The 14,080-nt window shown below is 33.9% G+C and overlaps 2 protein-coding genes across 2 annotated transcripts; both read left to right on the top strand.

Annotated features, from left to right (window-relative positions):
* The first annotated feature begins 541 nt into the window (after positions 1-541).
* LOC112419414 (UPF0329 protein ECU05_1680/ECU11_0050-like) lies at positions 542-2,406 on the top strand. Its single transcript, XM_024777068.1, has 3 exons — positions 542-781; positions 2,036-2,123; positions 2,252-2,406. Exons 1-3 carry the CDS (start codon positions 542-544, stop codon positions 2,404-2,406), a joined length of 483 nt encoding a protein of 160 aa, XP_024632836.1.
* A 2,791-nt stretch (positions 2,407-5,197) lies between these two features.
* Positions 5,198-12,349, top strand: LOC25486951 (thiosulfate/3-mercaptopyruvate sulfurtransferase 2). Its single transcript, XM_013608783.3, has 12 exons — positions 5,198-5,440; positions 6,738-6,929; positions 8,218-8,277; positions 8,394-8,456; positions 9,008-9,132; positions 9,249-9,411; positions 9,538-9,597; positions 9,849-9,907; positions 11,121-11,202; positions 11,388-11,451; positions 11,537-11,604; positions 11,939-12,349. Exons 1-12 carry the CDS (start codon positions 5,339-5,341, stop codon positions 12,044-12,046), a joined length of 1,146 nt encoding a protein of 381 aa, XP_013464237.1. The 5' UTR covers positions 5,198-5,338; the 3' UTR covers positions 12,047-12,349.
* Positions 12,350-14,080: the final 1,731 nt, after the last annotated feature.

The raw sequence follows: 14,080 nt of genomic DNA, 5'->3' as shown, positions 1-14,080 counted from the left end.
ACTAAAGCTTTCACATTATGAGATTTGGTCTCATTGCTACTTTTTGTTGCCATCACAATGCAAGGATAAACAACCTTTTTACCTGTACTAATACTAATACTACTTAGGGACAAAAAAGATTTCAAGAACCAGTTACTTTTGCTGTAGCAACTATGAGAATATTTTCTCCTTATATAGGAAGGTAAAGATGCATTGTTAATGATGTATGGTCGATGAACATGTGTTTCTCTACAAATCTGAATATTTTCTCCTTATATAGAAAGGTAAAGATGCATTGTTAAGAAGATTCGATGAACATGCATTGTTAATGATGTATGGTCGATGAACATGCACATACATCCCAATGTTTTTCTCTACAAATCTGAATGATGACCTGAGTTTAGCAACTAGGTACCCGGTTCTGTTAGAGACATTGCAGAACCATATTCTTTTAATTGATTTCAAAAATACACTCAAGTTTTAATGGTTTTCTTTGCTCATGCAGGTGAAAAAAACTAAAGAGATAGAGTCATTGCCATCATTCAGTATTGGACTAACACAAATGGAAGAGGAGAAAAGGAATGTCACTGCTGATGATAAAAATAAGAAGCAAAAAACAAAAGAGGCTAAGGGCAAAGAAAAAAAACAGCACATAAAGATGAGTAAAAGAAAGAAACAAGAGAATGAAGAACAATTGGAGGAGGAGCGAAAAGAAGAGGCTAAAAGCAAAGAAAAGAATGAAGGAAGTTCAGATGAGGAAAATGCAAAGCAAAGACTGAGACATAAGACTAGTATACCTAAGGTATATGATCTTAACTCATATCTATGAAAAGCATCCCAATATTTTGTTCTTAACTCCCATGAGTTTTTCCTCTCTCTTGTTCTCGTCTAACCCCCTGCAACAAATTACACATGCATATCTAAAACATATTTTGTTGCATCAGTGATGAAATTTAACGTCTACAGAGAGCTATTAACCAATGTTCAAATATAAAATATTATTACTAGATATGCCAGATATATGGTAACTACTAACTTCATGAATTAGACACAACTCAAATTTTAAGACACGCATTAATAAGCATACACAATAATTGTTAGAAAGATATGTTGTTTACTCGTCTGAGTAGTTTCCTCCATTAATGCATTTATTGAACTGGTCTACAAAAGCATTCCTAGTTTCTTCATCTTTGAAATTCGACTCCAGTATTTGCAGCAAAGCTGTTGTTTTTGCCCATGCAAGTCTCTCTAGAGACCTCTCAGGCTCAAATATGCTGGCCGCTGCTACATAATAGGCAAACAACATACTCTCTTTGCTCAATCCAAACCCTTTTAGTTCTGATTGATTCCATGTACCACCTAATAATGGAGTTGCATCAGTGTTGATCATGATATGATAAATCCAGTTAGTAGGCTTGACATGTTATAGTTTTTCTTGTTCAAATTGATCTTCTCATTGATTTCACAAGAACCATGCTAGCAAGAGTTTTAGTTGAGTATAGCAACTAGGTACCCAGTTCTGTTAGAGACATTGCAGAACCATATTCTTTTAATTGATTTCAAAAATACACTCAAGTTTTAATCATTTACTTGACCTGTAAAGATGACCTGAGTTTAACTAGTAACAAACAATATATCACAATAAAGTCATTGCTAAGTGGCTCAAAAACAGAATGAATGAAATGGCTTGAATAAGTGAGTTTATTAATACAGTTCCAACTTCCATATATGCAGAAAACTAAACAAAATGCAAATTATTGATTTGTGTAACTAGGCAGTTCTATGTGATGATTTATTTAACGTGGTTTTGAAGAAATACATTAGTATGAATATATTTTTAACTTTGCACTATTTTCTGCTTGGGAAATGGTTTCTGTACTTAGAAATACATTTTGCTTTTGACAAGAAACCATTTCCTAAGAAACTCATTTCATTGATACATGTACCCACTAATTCAATGTTCTTAACACCAAAACCATTGTGCTGTGGAAATGGTTTTGGTGAGTTGTACTCCAAAACCATTAGATGTATTTAATGGTTTTCTTTGCTCATGCAGGTGAAAAAAACTAAAGAGCTAGAGTCATTGCCATCATTCAGTATTGGACTAACACAGATGGAAGAGGAGGGCATGAATGTCACTGATGGTGATAAAAATAAGAAGCAAAAAACAAAAGAGGCTAAGGGCAAAGACTCAGTTCTTATATAATTTTGAAGATTTCTACATATTGATTGTTTGACTTATATGGTGTTGATTGTTCTACTGATGAAATAGATAATGACGCCAGCACTAATTGGAGATCCGGGTTTTCATTATGTATGCTTCGTTGTGAATCTCAAGAGCCAAAAATTTCAATTCCTGAACAGCTTGAAAGGAGAGACATTGAACATGAAGAATGGCGAAGAGATTGTGTACAAGAAGATGTTTGATGTGTGACTGAAGGAGGTGAAAGCATTTGTGACAGAATTGTATAAGAAAAGAAAAATCACAATGTCTTTCCAGTTTAGCACATTCAAGTGGAAAACACCAAAGATGCCTAATCAATGTGATAAAGACAGTTGTGGAGTCTTTTGCATGAAGTTTCTTGCTGAATGGGATGGTGGCAATACCGAAATGGAATGTTTCAAAGATTGGTCCAAAACTAGAAAGCATGGGAAGAATGGCAAGGTTGCACAAAGTATGGATTTGAGAATTGGAATTTGTTTCTTCCGATTGCCTTTCTCTAGCATTTTCATAATCACTTTTAAGTCGCTTCTTTGACTCAATTGGAAGAAAAATAATTGTCAAATGGTAAATAAAATAAAATAATAATGAAAATCATTATTTTTAAATGGTTTTAAATAAAAAATATTACTGAAACCATAAGTATGGTTTAATGGTTTTGATAGTGTTCTATGTGAAACCAAACTAATTGTCTAGTGGTTTTGTAACAACATATAATCATCAATACATAACAATAAAGAATATGAAATGTATAATTTCCAATAGATCATATCAAAATATTCCTGATAAAATCTATTACAAACTTATAACATAAAAACAATCAATCAGTGACCGCTTTTTTTTAAAGCTTCATCATCTTTCTTTTGTTTCTTCCGATTTATAAGGAATTTCTGCCTTTCTCTAGCTTTTTCATAATCACTTTTAAGTCGCTTCTTTGACTTAATTGGATTTGGTCTTTCTTTGAACTTTGGTGTAGTGGACTTCACCCCAGCAGATGGTTCATCGACAGCAGCTACTTTTGAAGACTTTGATGGCGTCACGGAAGATGGGTCTGGACGAATACCTTTAGAAAGAAGCAACTCCTCTCCCTTTTTCCCAGCTTCAAGAACATCGTTGAGAAAAATTTCAGATGCCTCCGGATCTGCACAAAAACGTGTAGAAAGCTGAAAGGTAACATCACAAACTTGTTGATATCGTTGTGCTTGAGTGGTGTTTTCAGTCCCAACATTGATGGTAAATTTCAGCTTATCAACAGACGGACGCACATCTCTAGTCCAACGCTTTAAAACATATTGTCCAAGTATTGTCTTCAAAAAATGATATTGCACATAACCACCTAAGAACTCCAAGATATTCAAAACATGTTGACATAAGAAGCCCCTGTACGATTCAATGATTATATTTAGATAGCAATTTCAAGGTTACTCGCTTGTAAACTCGAAATCTAATGAAATTGGAACAACAAGTGAGTTTAACTCACAAATGAGAACAAAGTTGTGAAACTGAAAACATAACAACATGATGATTACAACATATTTTAGTAATGAATAATAAGAAGCATCGGTGAATTGGCAATTTACAATATCACCCTTTTGATGAATACCAATTCCATCAAATGATGTTGTCCATGATATCGACAAAATAATAACACCAGAAGCAGACACACCACTTGTAGATACATAAGAAAGAAGACTCAAATTATCTAACCAAATTGTTGGCAAGATAATCACTGCAACCAATATCATAAAGAATTTCTTTACACCAATTGATAATCCAAATACTTGAAACTCTTCAATTGGGAATAAATTACTCAAATTATCACCTTCTAGAATCAAGAATCCAATTGAAACCAAGTATAGCTCTGTGTACATTGATATTGATACTATTAATCTTCCTATTTTTCCAAATGCAAGTTCACCTATGTCAGGATATGTTTTAATGTTTGAATTTTTTTTCCATGCATCTTTTCGTTAGTATGCCTGTGTAAATTGTTGCTGCTGCAATAGAAAATAAAAGTGCTAAACTTAACCATCCTCCTGAGGCTTAATGCATATGGAACTGAAAGTATTCCAACACTTGTGAAAATCAATGTCACATGAAAGTACCCGAAATTTCACTAAAAGCAAGAGCATAACAACACAGAAATTGGAGTTTTAAAAAATAACATTTCAATGTTCATCGTTTGGGGCGATAATTTCTCAAGGATAACAAAGTTATTATTCATCAAAATAAGAAAGAAGAAAGGGGTATTTTCCTTCAACTTTGACCTTTTCATAGAGACGAAAACCTTCTTATTTAATTGTTCCTAAAAAATACCATTGCTAAATGAAGTTTACATTGATTACCTCTTCAAAATCAGAAATTTTGAATCAACACCTAAATCAGAAATTTGAATCCTTATCAGAAATTTGAATCCTTATCCAATTGCTAAATTGTTCCTTTACCTAAGAAATTGGAAATCAGAAATTGGAATCAAAACCTAAATCAGAAATTTGAATCAAAACCTAAATCATATACATGATTACCTCTTCAAAATGCAGTACGAAATCACGTCGGAGTGCGAGCAAGGAGTGAAATCCGTGCAAACACGCCGGTCAAATCACGTCGCCGTGACCTCGTCGGTGAAACCACGTCGCAGCGGCGAGAAAGGGTGAGCACGTCGGAGCGGTGAGCAGGTCCGAGCAGTGAGCACGTCGGAGAGAGTGTGTGAGTTAAGCGGAGCCGTGAGAATATTGAGCGGAGCAGTGAGAACGTTGTGAAAGTGTGAGCTGAGCTCCCCACCCTAGGATTATTACAAGATCCAATGGTTGTGATTTGCTTATGTATGGTGCATCCTTATGGACCATAACTTTTGCCGTTTAAGACCTCAAGAATATCGATTATTGTAGATGTTCTAACAAATTTAAGGATGAATTTGTCTATTCACTCATATCAAATCAAAATACTATAACTTTTACAAAACGTTACACTTAAAAACGATGATCAACAGAACAAAACAAAAACAGTGACACCTTTGCTGCATCACATCACACACACTCACTTAATTGATGCTTCTTTTGATTTTTAATTTTTAATTAAAATTTCGATTTTGGAACAACCTGCGACTCTTGTTCGAGTTATCGGAGGCCACTCCTTTTAATGGCTTCGTCCCTTTTCACAAAGATTCTTTTACGCCCTCGCTCGATTCACACTTCTTCCTTTTTCTCTCACAACCCACCAATTCTCTCTTCTTTCTTCAATGTAAGAATCCCTCAATTTTCATCTGGGTATTTTTTTTACTTCAATTTTGTGGCTTTATAGATTTTGGGTTTTTTCTTTGGTTGTAAAGTTTTGATTTTTAAGTGTTGGAATTGAAATATAAGGTGGCCCAGATTGTGTGTTTTGGGTTTTAGGTTCTTGATTGATCAGTTGAGTGATGATATACTTGTTTGACTCTATGAAGCACTGGCACAAACACTTGGTAAACAAATTAAAAAAATTGAATTAATTGAACGTTATCACATTTGTTAGTGTCGGACACCAGATATGTCTTCCATCAGAAGTGTCGGTGCTACAGAGGTTTGAGTGCTACAGAGGTTTGACTTAGTTCTGTGGCAATTTTTGTGTCTTTTAGTGTTGAACCAAAGTTTATTAACACACTAGTACTAGTAGTAGCATAAAAAGAAGTTTGTAATACATTTGTTATTGGTTATATGGATTGTTGGGTGTTTTGCATGCTTGTTTCCAAGGAAAGGACATTGTTAATACAACTGATTTGAGTGAAACATCTGGTGGGGGATTAATTCTAGTGACGATACTAGTTTGTCATCACTGGGAATACTACAATTATTAGCCTTTGTAAGATACGAAACACATACACGGACACTGGATATGACTCTGACATGAATACGTCGACAGTGGTAATGATTTGAGAAAATGAATTTATTGAATGTAAAGTGTATTAGTGTAAACATATGTGTTGGTGTCAGACACATGGACACACCTAATTTAAGAGGCATCCGTGATTCAGAGTTTGTAGACGCACTTATGGACTGTTAATATAATGAATCCAATTTCTTTGTATTGGTTCTATGAGTGAATTGTTGATTATTTGATAAAAGTGGTGGTTAGTCTCTGAGATACAGTTGTTTGTAATTGAATATTTTAGTGCTGTCAAATAGTGGCCATATTGTAGCGGAATTTGAATAAACTACTATTGTTTTGTGATATGCGATTTAGTACAAAGTGTTGTCAAATAGTGGCTACAACATAGCAGAATTTTACCGCTGTTTTCCACAAAATCTCGATTGACAGCACTGGAATATTTATTTTTAGGGTGCAAGTACCGGACATGATGCTATTTTTGTGTGTAAAAATTTGGTAGAAGCAAGTGAAAAGTGTTTCATTCAATTTGTTATTGTGAACCAGAGAACTTTTTCTCTTGCAGTCTATACTGTTGTCCTTTGTTTGACCATAAAGTTATCGTCTTATTGATCTCAGGCTTTTTTGTTTGTTCTTTTGACACGATCATATTGTATAATTTCTCTTCGACATGCAGAAGCGGCTGTTCTCTATACGAGCTGTTCCAACCTCTACAGCCGTAAATACCAAGTCGACTGGTTGGTCTCCTTGTATGGCTTCGTCAATAGTTAGCAGAACAGCTACATATTCAACACGGTCTGCACCTTCAAATGAGCCAGTTGTTTCTGTGGATTGGCTTTATGATAACCTGAAGGAGCCTGCTATTAAGGTACTTGCCTTAATGCTTTTATTGGTGCCTAAATAGCACACTTACATAGTTTTTATTCTTAGCATTTGTAAATTACAAATTTTGTTATTTATGCTATTTTTTTTATTGGTTGTGGAACATTGCACATATGTCTGGAAGTTATTTATTGAATTCTAAATGCAATTTTGTTTACATTAATGAAAAGGTAGAAGCCGAGAGTTTTACCAACAATCCCCCATAGATAGTTAGGTTTGCTAATTTGATCAGATCTGGGAAATGAAATTCCGCTTGAGATCTTTTATTATTTAATGACGGAAGAACTCTGCTATTGTTGTGCTATGTATATGATTTATAAACATAAAGCCCTGTTCTTTTGATCACTTGGTAATTATAGATCTGGACACTTGTTCAATCACCATATAATATATATGTTAGTGAATTTCATTATTTCAAGAATATGAGTGCATTAGTAACATCTAGCAAAATTTGCAAAGCCAGCACTTCCTGCCATTTAGTGCCGCCAACTTGTAATCCATGAAGCACCGACACAGACACGGCATGGACATCGGATGCAATACTGACATTAACATAGACACCGATTATAATTTGAGAAAGTGGAAGAGATTGAGTGTAACCAGTATGAGTGTCAGACACTGACACGTCTCGGACATTGACACATGTTGGACACTTAGACAAACCTTGAACCATAGTCACATAATACGCAATTCGCGTTGGTACGCGGTACGGGTACGGGTACGCGACATGAAAATAATTCAGTACATATGGGGGTATAGAGCTTCGGCATGCATCGGTTCGTAATACTTGTGAAAATATAAAATATTTGTCAAAGATAGAAATATAGTAGCTGAAAATGTCCTACATCGGTCATATAGTAAAACATTGATAGGAAAAGTTTATAAATAGAGGAGCATACATCTGATACTTCAGTGTACTGAAAGCCACGCACGCTGCTGTACAGTTGGGAGCCAGTGACTTATCACTTCCCATTCTAATTGAAATTAGTTCAAATATTTATATTTATTTTTCATTTTCTCTGGTATTTTTTATTTTTTTTGGTAATAGTGACCGTGACTTTTCACTTCCCATGCCAAATGAAATTAGTTTAAATATTACTTCTCATTTATGTGACTATGCCTTGAACTTAAAGTGTTGGTGCTACATATCTTGTAAACTTTGTTTTTGTCTAAATGCTTATAAAACAGTCATACAGTCAACTTGCTGTAATTGGCGTAAATTTAGTATGATTTATTTCTAGATCATTAATACTTACGTTGTCTATTCTATGCAGGTGGTGGATGCATCCTGGTACATGCCAGATGAGCAGAGGAATCCAATTCAGGAGTATCAGGTATTGACATTAAAGTTCTGAACAATTGGATGATATATGGCATTGCCTCAATATGTTCTCTTACATGTACTTCATTTTTAATTAATGTTCCTTTTGTGTAATATCATGTGCGACAGGTTGCTCACATTCCTGGGGCCCTTTTCTTTGATGTAGATGGAATAGCAGATCGAACTACAAATGTGAGCTTATCTCCATTTTATTATTTTGATTTTTTTTATATATACTTTTTTGTTGAAACAGTTCTTATATTAGATTCTTGTTTTCATATCTTCTTAGTAATCTTCTAATCAATCATACTATTTATAAATGTTAGAGCATACACTTCTCTGGATGATTATGTTAGTTGTATTATACACAGAGCAATAATTTAGATGATTATGTTAGCAGTAACATAATTTAGATAAAACTCAGTTTACGTTTTCTTTCATGAAACCCTAGCTTAGATGATTAGAATAAAAATAGCAAGCAGATGGAGTAAAACAATTTAAGCAAAACTTAAATATCTATTCACCTTGCTGCTAGGGAAGTCTCAAGAATATTTTTCAATTTCAGGGAGTGCATAAAAGAATGATGACTGACAGTCCTGCTTCCTTTAGATGGATAGTAGTTTAACATTTAAGAGTATTGTTTATTTGTTATGTGAGCATTCTTAATGGTTATCTGATTATTTGATAGATTATTCTTGGTTAAAATGTGAAATTGTGAACGCTGAATCTTATTCATTGATCAGTTGCCACACATGTTGCCATCAGAGGAAGCTTTTGCTGCTGCTGTTTCTGCTCTTGGCATACAGAACAAAGACGACTTAGTTGTTTATGATGGCAAGGGAATATTTAGTGCAGCTCGTGTTTGGTGGTAAGCCATGGTGTGGTGCAAAAACAAAAAAAAATAAAATAATATTGGACTGTAATCTTGTTGAATTTTCTTTGTAGTTTCATTAATACCTTTGTTCTGTGTTCACTGATTAACAGGATGTTCCGAGTGTTTGGGCATGACAGAGTTTGGGTCTTAGATGGTGGCCTGCCAAGATGGCGTGCATCTGGTTATGATGTTGAATCTAGTGCTTCAAGTGATGCTATTCTTAAAGCCAGTGCTGCAAGTGAGGCAATAGAGAAAGTATATCAGGGACAAGCAGTGAGTTTGGGCACTATCCATCTTTTTTATTCATGATATTTTTTTCCTTTACTTGGAGTTGCACTTGGCATTTTTATTTTATAAGTTAACGTGTTGCTTCTTGCATGTACATTTTTTGTTTTTCAGGTTGGTCCAATCACATTTGAGACTAAATTTCAGCCACAACTTGTTTGGAACCTGGAACAGGTTGGTTGCATTGCTAGTGTTATTTCAAATGTAATTTATGAATATGTATGTCTTGTGATTGCTGAAGATGCAACTGTATTGTGACAGAATAAGTTCCGTTTTCATAATGTGGCTGTTAATCCTGTTTCAATCACTTCAGCAATTGATTGAATTATATTAACAATGTTGGTGGTTCAAGAATATTAATCAGTTATGTAGATGTATTGTTAATTGAATGCTACCTTATTTTTTCTGTTTCCTTTTCCTAATAGGTAACAAAAAATATAGAGGAAAAATCTCACCAACACGTAGATGCTCGAGGAAAACCCAGGTGATCTACATTCCCTCTTGGTTTTATGCTTTGACATCATATATGATTGCCATGTAACTTAGTTATCAATCCGGAAATGCTATAACATGATGGTTGGTATACTGAAAATATAGTTATAAAGATTATTAATTTTTACTATATATATACAAAAATAAGTGCTGTCAAATTGCCACCATGGTGGTGACATGGTGCTATATGACTCCACTTTTTGTGCCTGCTGCCATAAGCCGCAACACCTATTATGTTCATGATAAGCCGTAATGCCAGGTTTATATGGTTTTTTGCTGGCCGCCATAACCTGCTATCCTCCATCAATGGCAGCGCTTTACCATTGATAGCGGTCCTCAAATAAAAAATCCAAAATTGAAAAACGTTTTCAGGATTGATTCTCAAAAGTAATAATCTATGCAAGCAATCACAGTCAATCTAAGGCGTAATCAACAAGGAAATTGAATGACGACAAAAGTCAATTATGAGCATATGGTGAAACAGTGCAACACCAAATCTTAGTAAGTTATGTAATCAATAGAAAAAACTACGATGGTCAAGTTAATAGAAAAACAGACCAGTGAATTGCGACAGCACACAGGATCAGAGTGCTGTGAACTATGAGGTGCGTGCATGAACTGTGAAACTGTGCAGGGTTGTGCACACACTAGATGATAGGGACCGTGTAGATGACCTGGTCCAAGTGGCACCTAATGTGGAGGGAAGGCCCAAAATATGGCAAGTCTACTATAGGAAACAGTCTTTAGAACAACAAAACTTTAGACTGAAGGCGTGTCTGAGGGTCTGACACGTGTTGGTGTTGTTGGACAATGGACACCAACATGACAGTGACACTTGTAAGTTGTAATCACATACAATCATTTCTACTTTCTTAAGTCATTATCGGTGTCTACGTGTCGCTTTCGTGCCTGGTGTTCGTGTTAGTGCATCATAGAAAACGGTTTAAGAATAGTGGGAAGGCTGACTTGGCAAGAGAGAGAGAGAGGGAAATGATCTTTTTTGGGGAGAGTTAATTACATAAGGAGTAAGGAAGAGTGAATAGGGTATCATGAGTTCCGTTGGGAGAAAGAAATGATCACCGAGAACCTTACTTGTAGACTGATAGGATGACCATTCTGCCCATGAAAAATGTGTTTTTCAATTTCGTACTCAATTTAGTTTTAGATATATGGTTCTTGGATTTGTGAAGATTTTATCCTGACAGGTTTGATGGAATTGCACCAGAGCCCAGAAAGGGAATCAGAAGTGGTCATGTACCTGGCAGCAAATGCATTCCCTTTTCCCAGGTACAGCATATCATCAAGTCCATTATATCAATACAAGTCATACATTCTTATCTCAACTCTGATCGAGTTGTATCAACCTGTCTGATATCGTTATTGTTATTAAGAACTCTTCAGTATATTGTTACATTATGCGTGTATGTGATTGCCAAACTATTTTATCAATGCCAAACGTCTTTTACCTGTAGATGTTAGATGGTTCACAGACATTGTTACCAGCAGACGATCTTAAGAAGCGGTTTGATCAAGAAGGTTTGAACATCTTTCTATAGATTTTAATATTGCTGAGTCATTTAGTTCCTGAATTCTACCGTCACATGTTCCCTTTGACTTGCAGGTATCTCTTTGGAAAGCCCGGTTGTGACTTCGTGTGGAACTGGAGTAACTGCATGCATTCTTGCACTGGTATCTCCGTCTCTTCCCTAATCTTTTCCATAGGAACTGGCCTGTTTGGATAAACAACTTAATTTGCAGTTTATAGCATAAGCGCATATGAATAAGCTATTTTGGTTACACAAGATAAAATAAAGTCCAATTGTTTTCATATAAACTATAAGCAATTTTCATAAGCTTTCTTGGAAAAGTTATGGAAATAAGCTGAAAACAGCTTATGAACAAGTCATAACTTGTTTTCATAAATTCACTCGAACAGTCACACAAGTGCTTATTGTGTAAATACTTTGATATATTGGGAAATTTCGTTATTTTACATTTTGATTTTGACTTTTTTTTGTTACAGGGTCTTCATCGTCTTGGAAAGACCGATGTTCCGGTTTATGATGGATCATGGACTGAATGGGGAGCACATCCTGATACACCCGTTGACACCGCCAAACAAACGCAATAGAGCCACCAAAAAGTATTTGAATGGCAAAAGGCTATATCTACTTTCCAAACATTCTGAGCTCACCTAATTTATCTCTGCATCTTTGCTTTATATTATTGTTTTGGATTAATTGTGATTAAATTGGAATATTTTCATCTCCAACAACCATACTAATAGTAAATCCTGTCATGTGTCTTATAAAAATAACGATAGGATTGTTAAGGAGGTTGTGGTTTTAAATTAAAATCAATGATAAAAGGAAAATCTAATGTTATTGAAAGTGGAGAATCTTATTTGTGAAATTTTACCTTACTTTTGACTTTATTTGACAATATATTTGTACTTTATTTTTCATTTAAAATGAGACATGGAAAATATATTTATTTTTTTGAAAGAAGACATGGAAAATATATATTACATTTACATCTCAGTGTACAAATGTTGTTCCATGATATCTTCTTTGTAACTTAAATGAATCCCCTTATATGGCTGATTTTTATTTATTTATTTATTTGTAGGTTATACTTTATACATACTCAGCACCCTTTTTTTATTCTAACTGCTACACACTAGCAAATTTTGGGTGCGCCAACTCATTATAGAGCCTACATCTCTCACAATATTTAGCTAAAAATGCAACGGTTTTTTTCATCTTAAAAATAATATAAAATATTTAGCTAAAAATACCTTATTTTTTTGAAGTTAAAAATAGCTATACAAGCTTCTTTTTCTATGTACTCACATGAGTCCAGTCAAATCTAATCAGATCCCGAACCAATGAAAACAACAAATCGATTAGATCAGGGACAATCAATCGAAACAACTTGACTCCCACTCAAGGATAGAATCTAAAAAGGGAGGAGAGAACTAGCCTTAAAACCTCAAACAAATAATCGAAATTTTTTTGAGGTGAAAAATTGTGAACTTCCAAGAACCGTAGACAAGAGAAAAGAAATAACTCTATCTTCGTGTCGGAAGATCTCAAACAAAAACCCATGACCATCTTATTTCTTTTTCGAAACCCAAGAGAGATCTCGTGTCCGTTCCCCTTAAACTAAGCTAATCTGAGTTTTGAATTGACAATTGTACTCCATCCGCCCCTAATTATAAGACAATTTAAAAAAAAAAAATGTTTTTGTCCCTAAATATAAGACAATCACAAATTTTTAGATGCATTCATCACAATTGATAGTACTCCCTGTCTTTATGTATAAACACCGATTTGATTAAAAATTTGTCCATAAATATAAATCTATTTTGAAATTACTAGATGCGTTTATTATTTTTTCTCAAACGCACACTTAATTAATACTAATAACTTATTTTAAAATACGAAAAATTAACATTAACATGCAATGATTGCTTACTTTTCAAACAAATTTATAACTTCAACAACATTTTTAAGGTAATGTTCAACAACAACAACATTTGAAGCTGGGTTGTGAAGAAAGAAGAAAAACAACAAAGCTTCTTCTTTCAAACAAAACAAAATCGTGAAAGAATAAATTGTTTTTTTTTTTACAAGATTTAATTGTTTTGTTATCAAACTGTATTTTTGTTTTGTGTTCCTTGCTGTTAATGTTAATCTAGTACTATGTGTTGTATGTAATCAGTGGACCAAAGTACTTTCTAGTGTACTGTAAGTTTTTATTAATGTTGTGTTGCATGTATTTAATTGTCAAGTATTAATTTTTAATTTAAAAAATGGATAAAAATATTCTTAGTTATTTTTTTTTATAAAAATAAAATGATATTCATTCATTCAGATCGATATAGTACATCATTTAACATCGTTAAAAATGTAAATGATGAATTTGCGAACAAACTCACAATATACAAGTTAATTTTTTTTTGTTGAAGGAAACATACAAGTTAATAGTATATAACGACATAATGCCATCAAAATTTACAGCTCCTTGATAAATATTACTTATTGTGTTTTAATATTTAATTTAATAGATCTTGCTAACGAATATTGGACATTAGTTAAAGAATCATTTAATAGATTTTTTTTTTGGTTTACCTTTAATAAAAAATTTATCTTGCAAATACAAG

The sequence above is a fragment of the Medicago truncatula genome, chromosome 2 (assembly GCF_003473485.1).
Source record: "Medicago truncatula cultivar Jemalong A17 chromosome 2, MtrunA17r5.0-ANR, whole genome shotgun sequence".
In the NCBI taxonomy this organism is placed as follows: domain Eukaryota; kingdom Viridiplantae; phylum Streptophyta; class Magnoliopsida; order Fabales; family Fabaceae; genus Medicago; species Medicago truncatula.
This window is presented reverse-complemented; position numbering and strand designations above follow the sequence as displayed.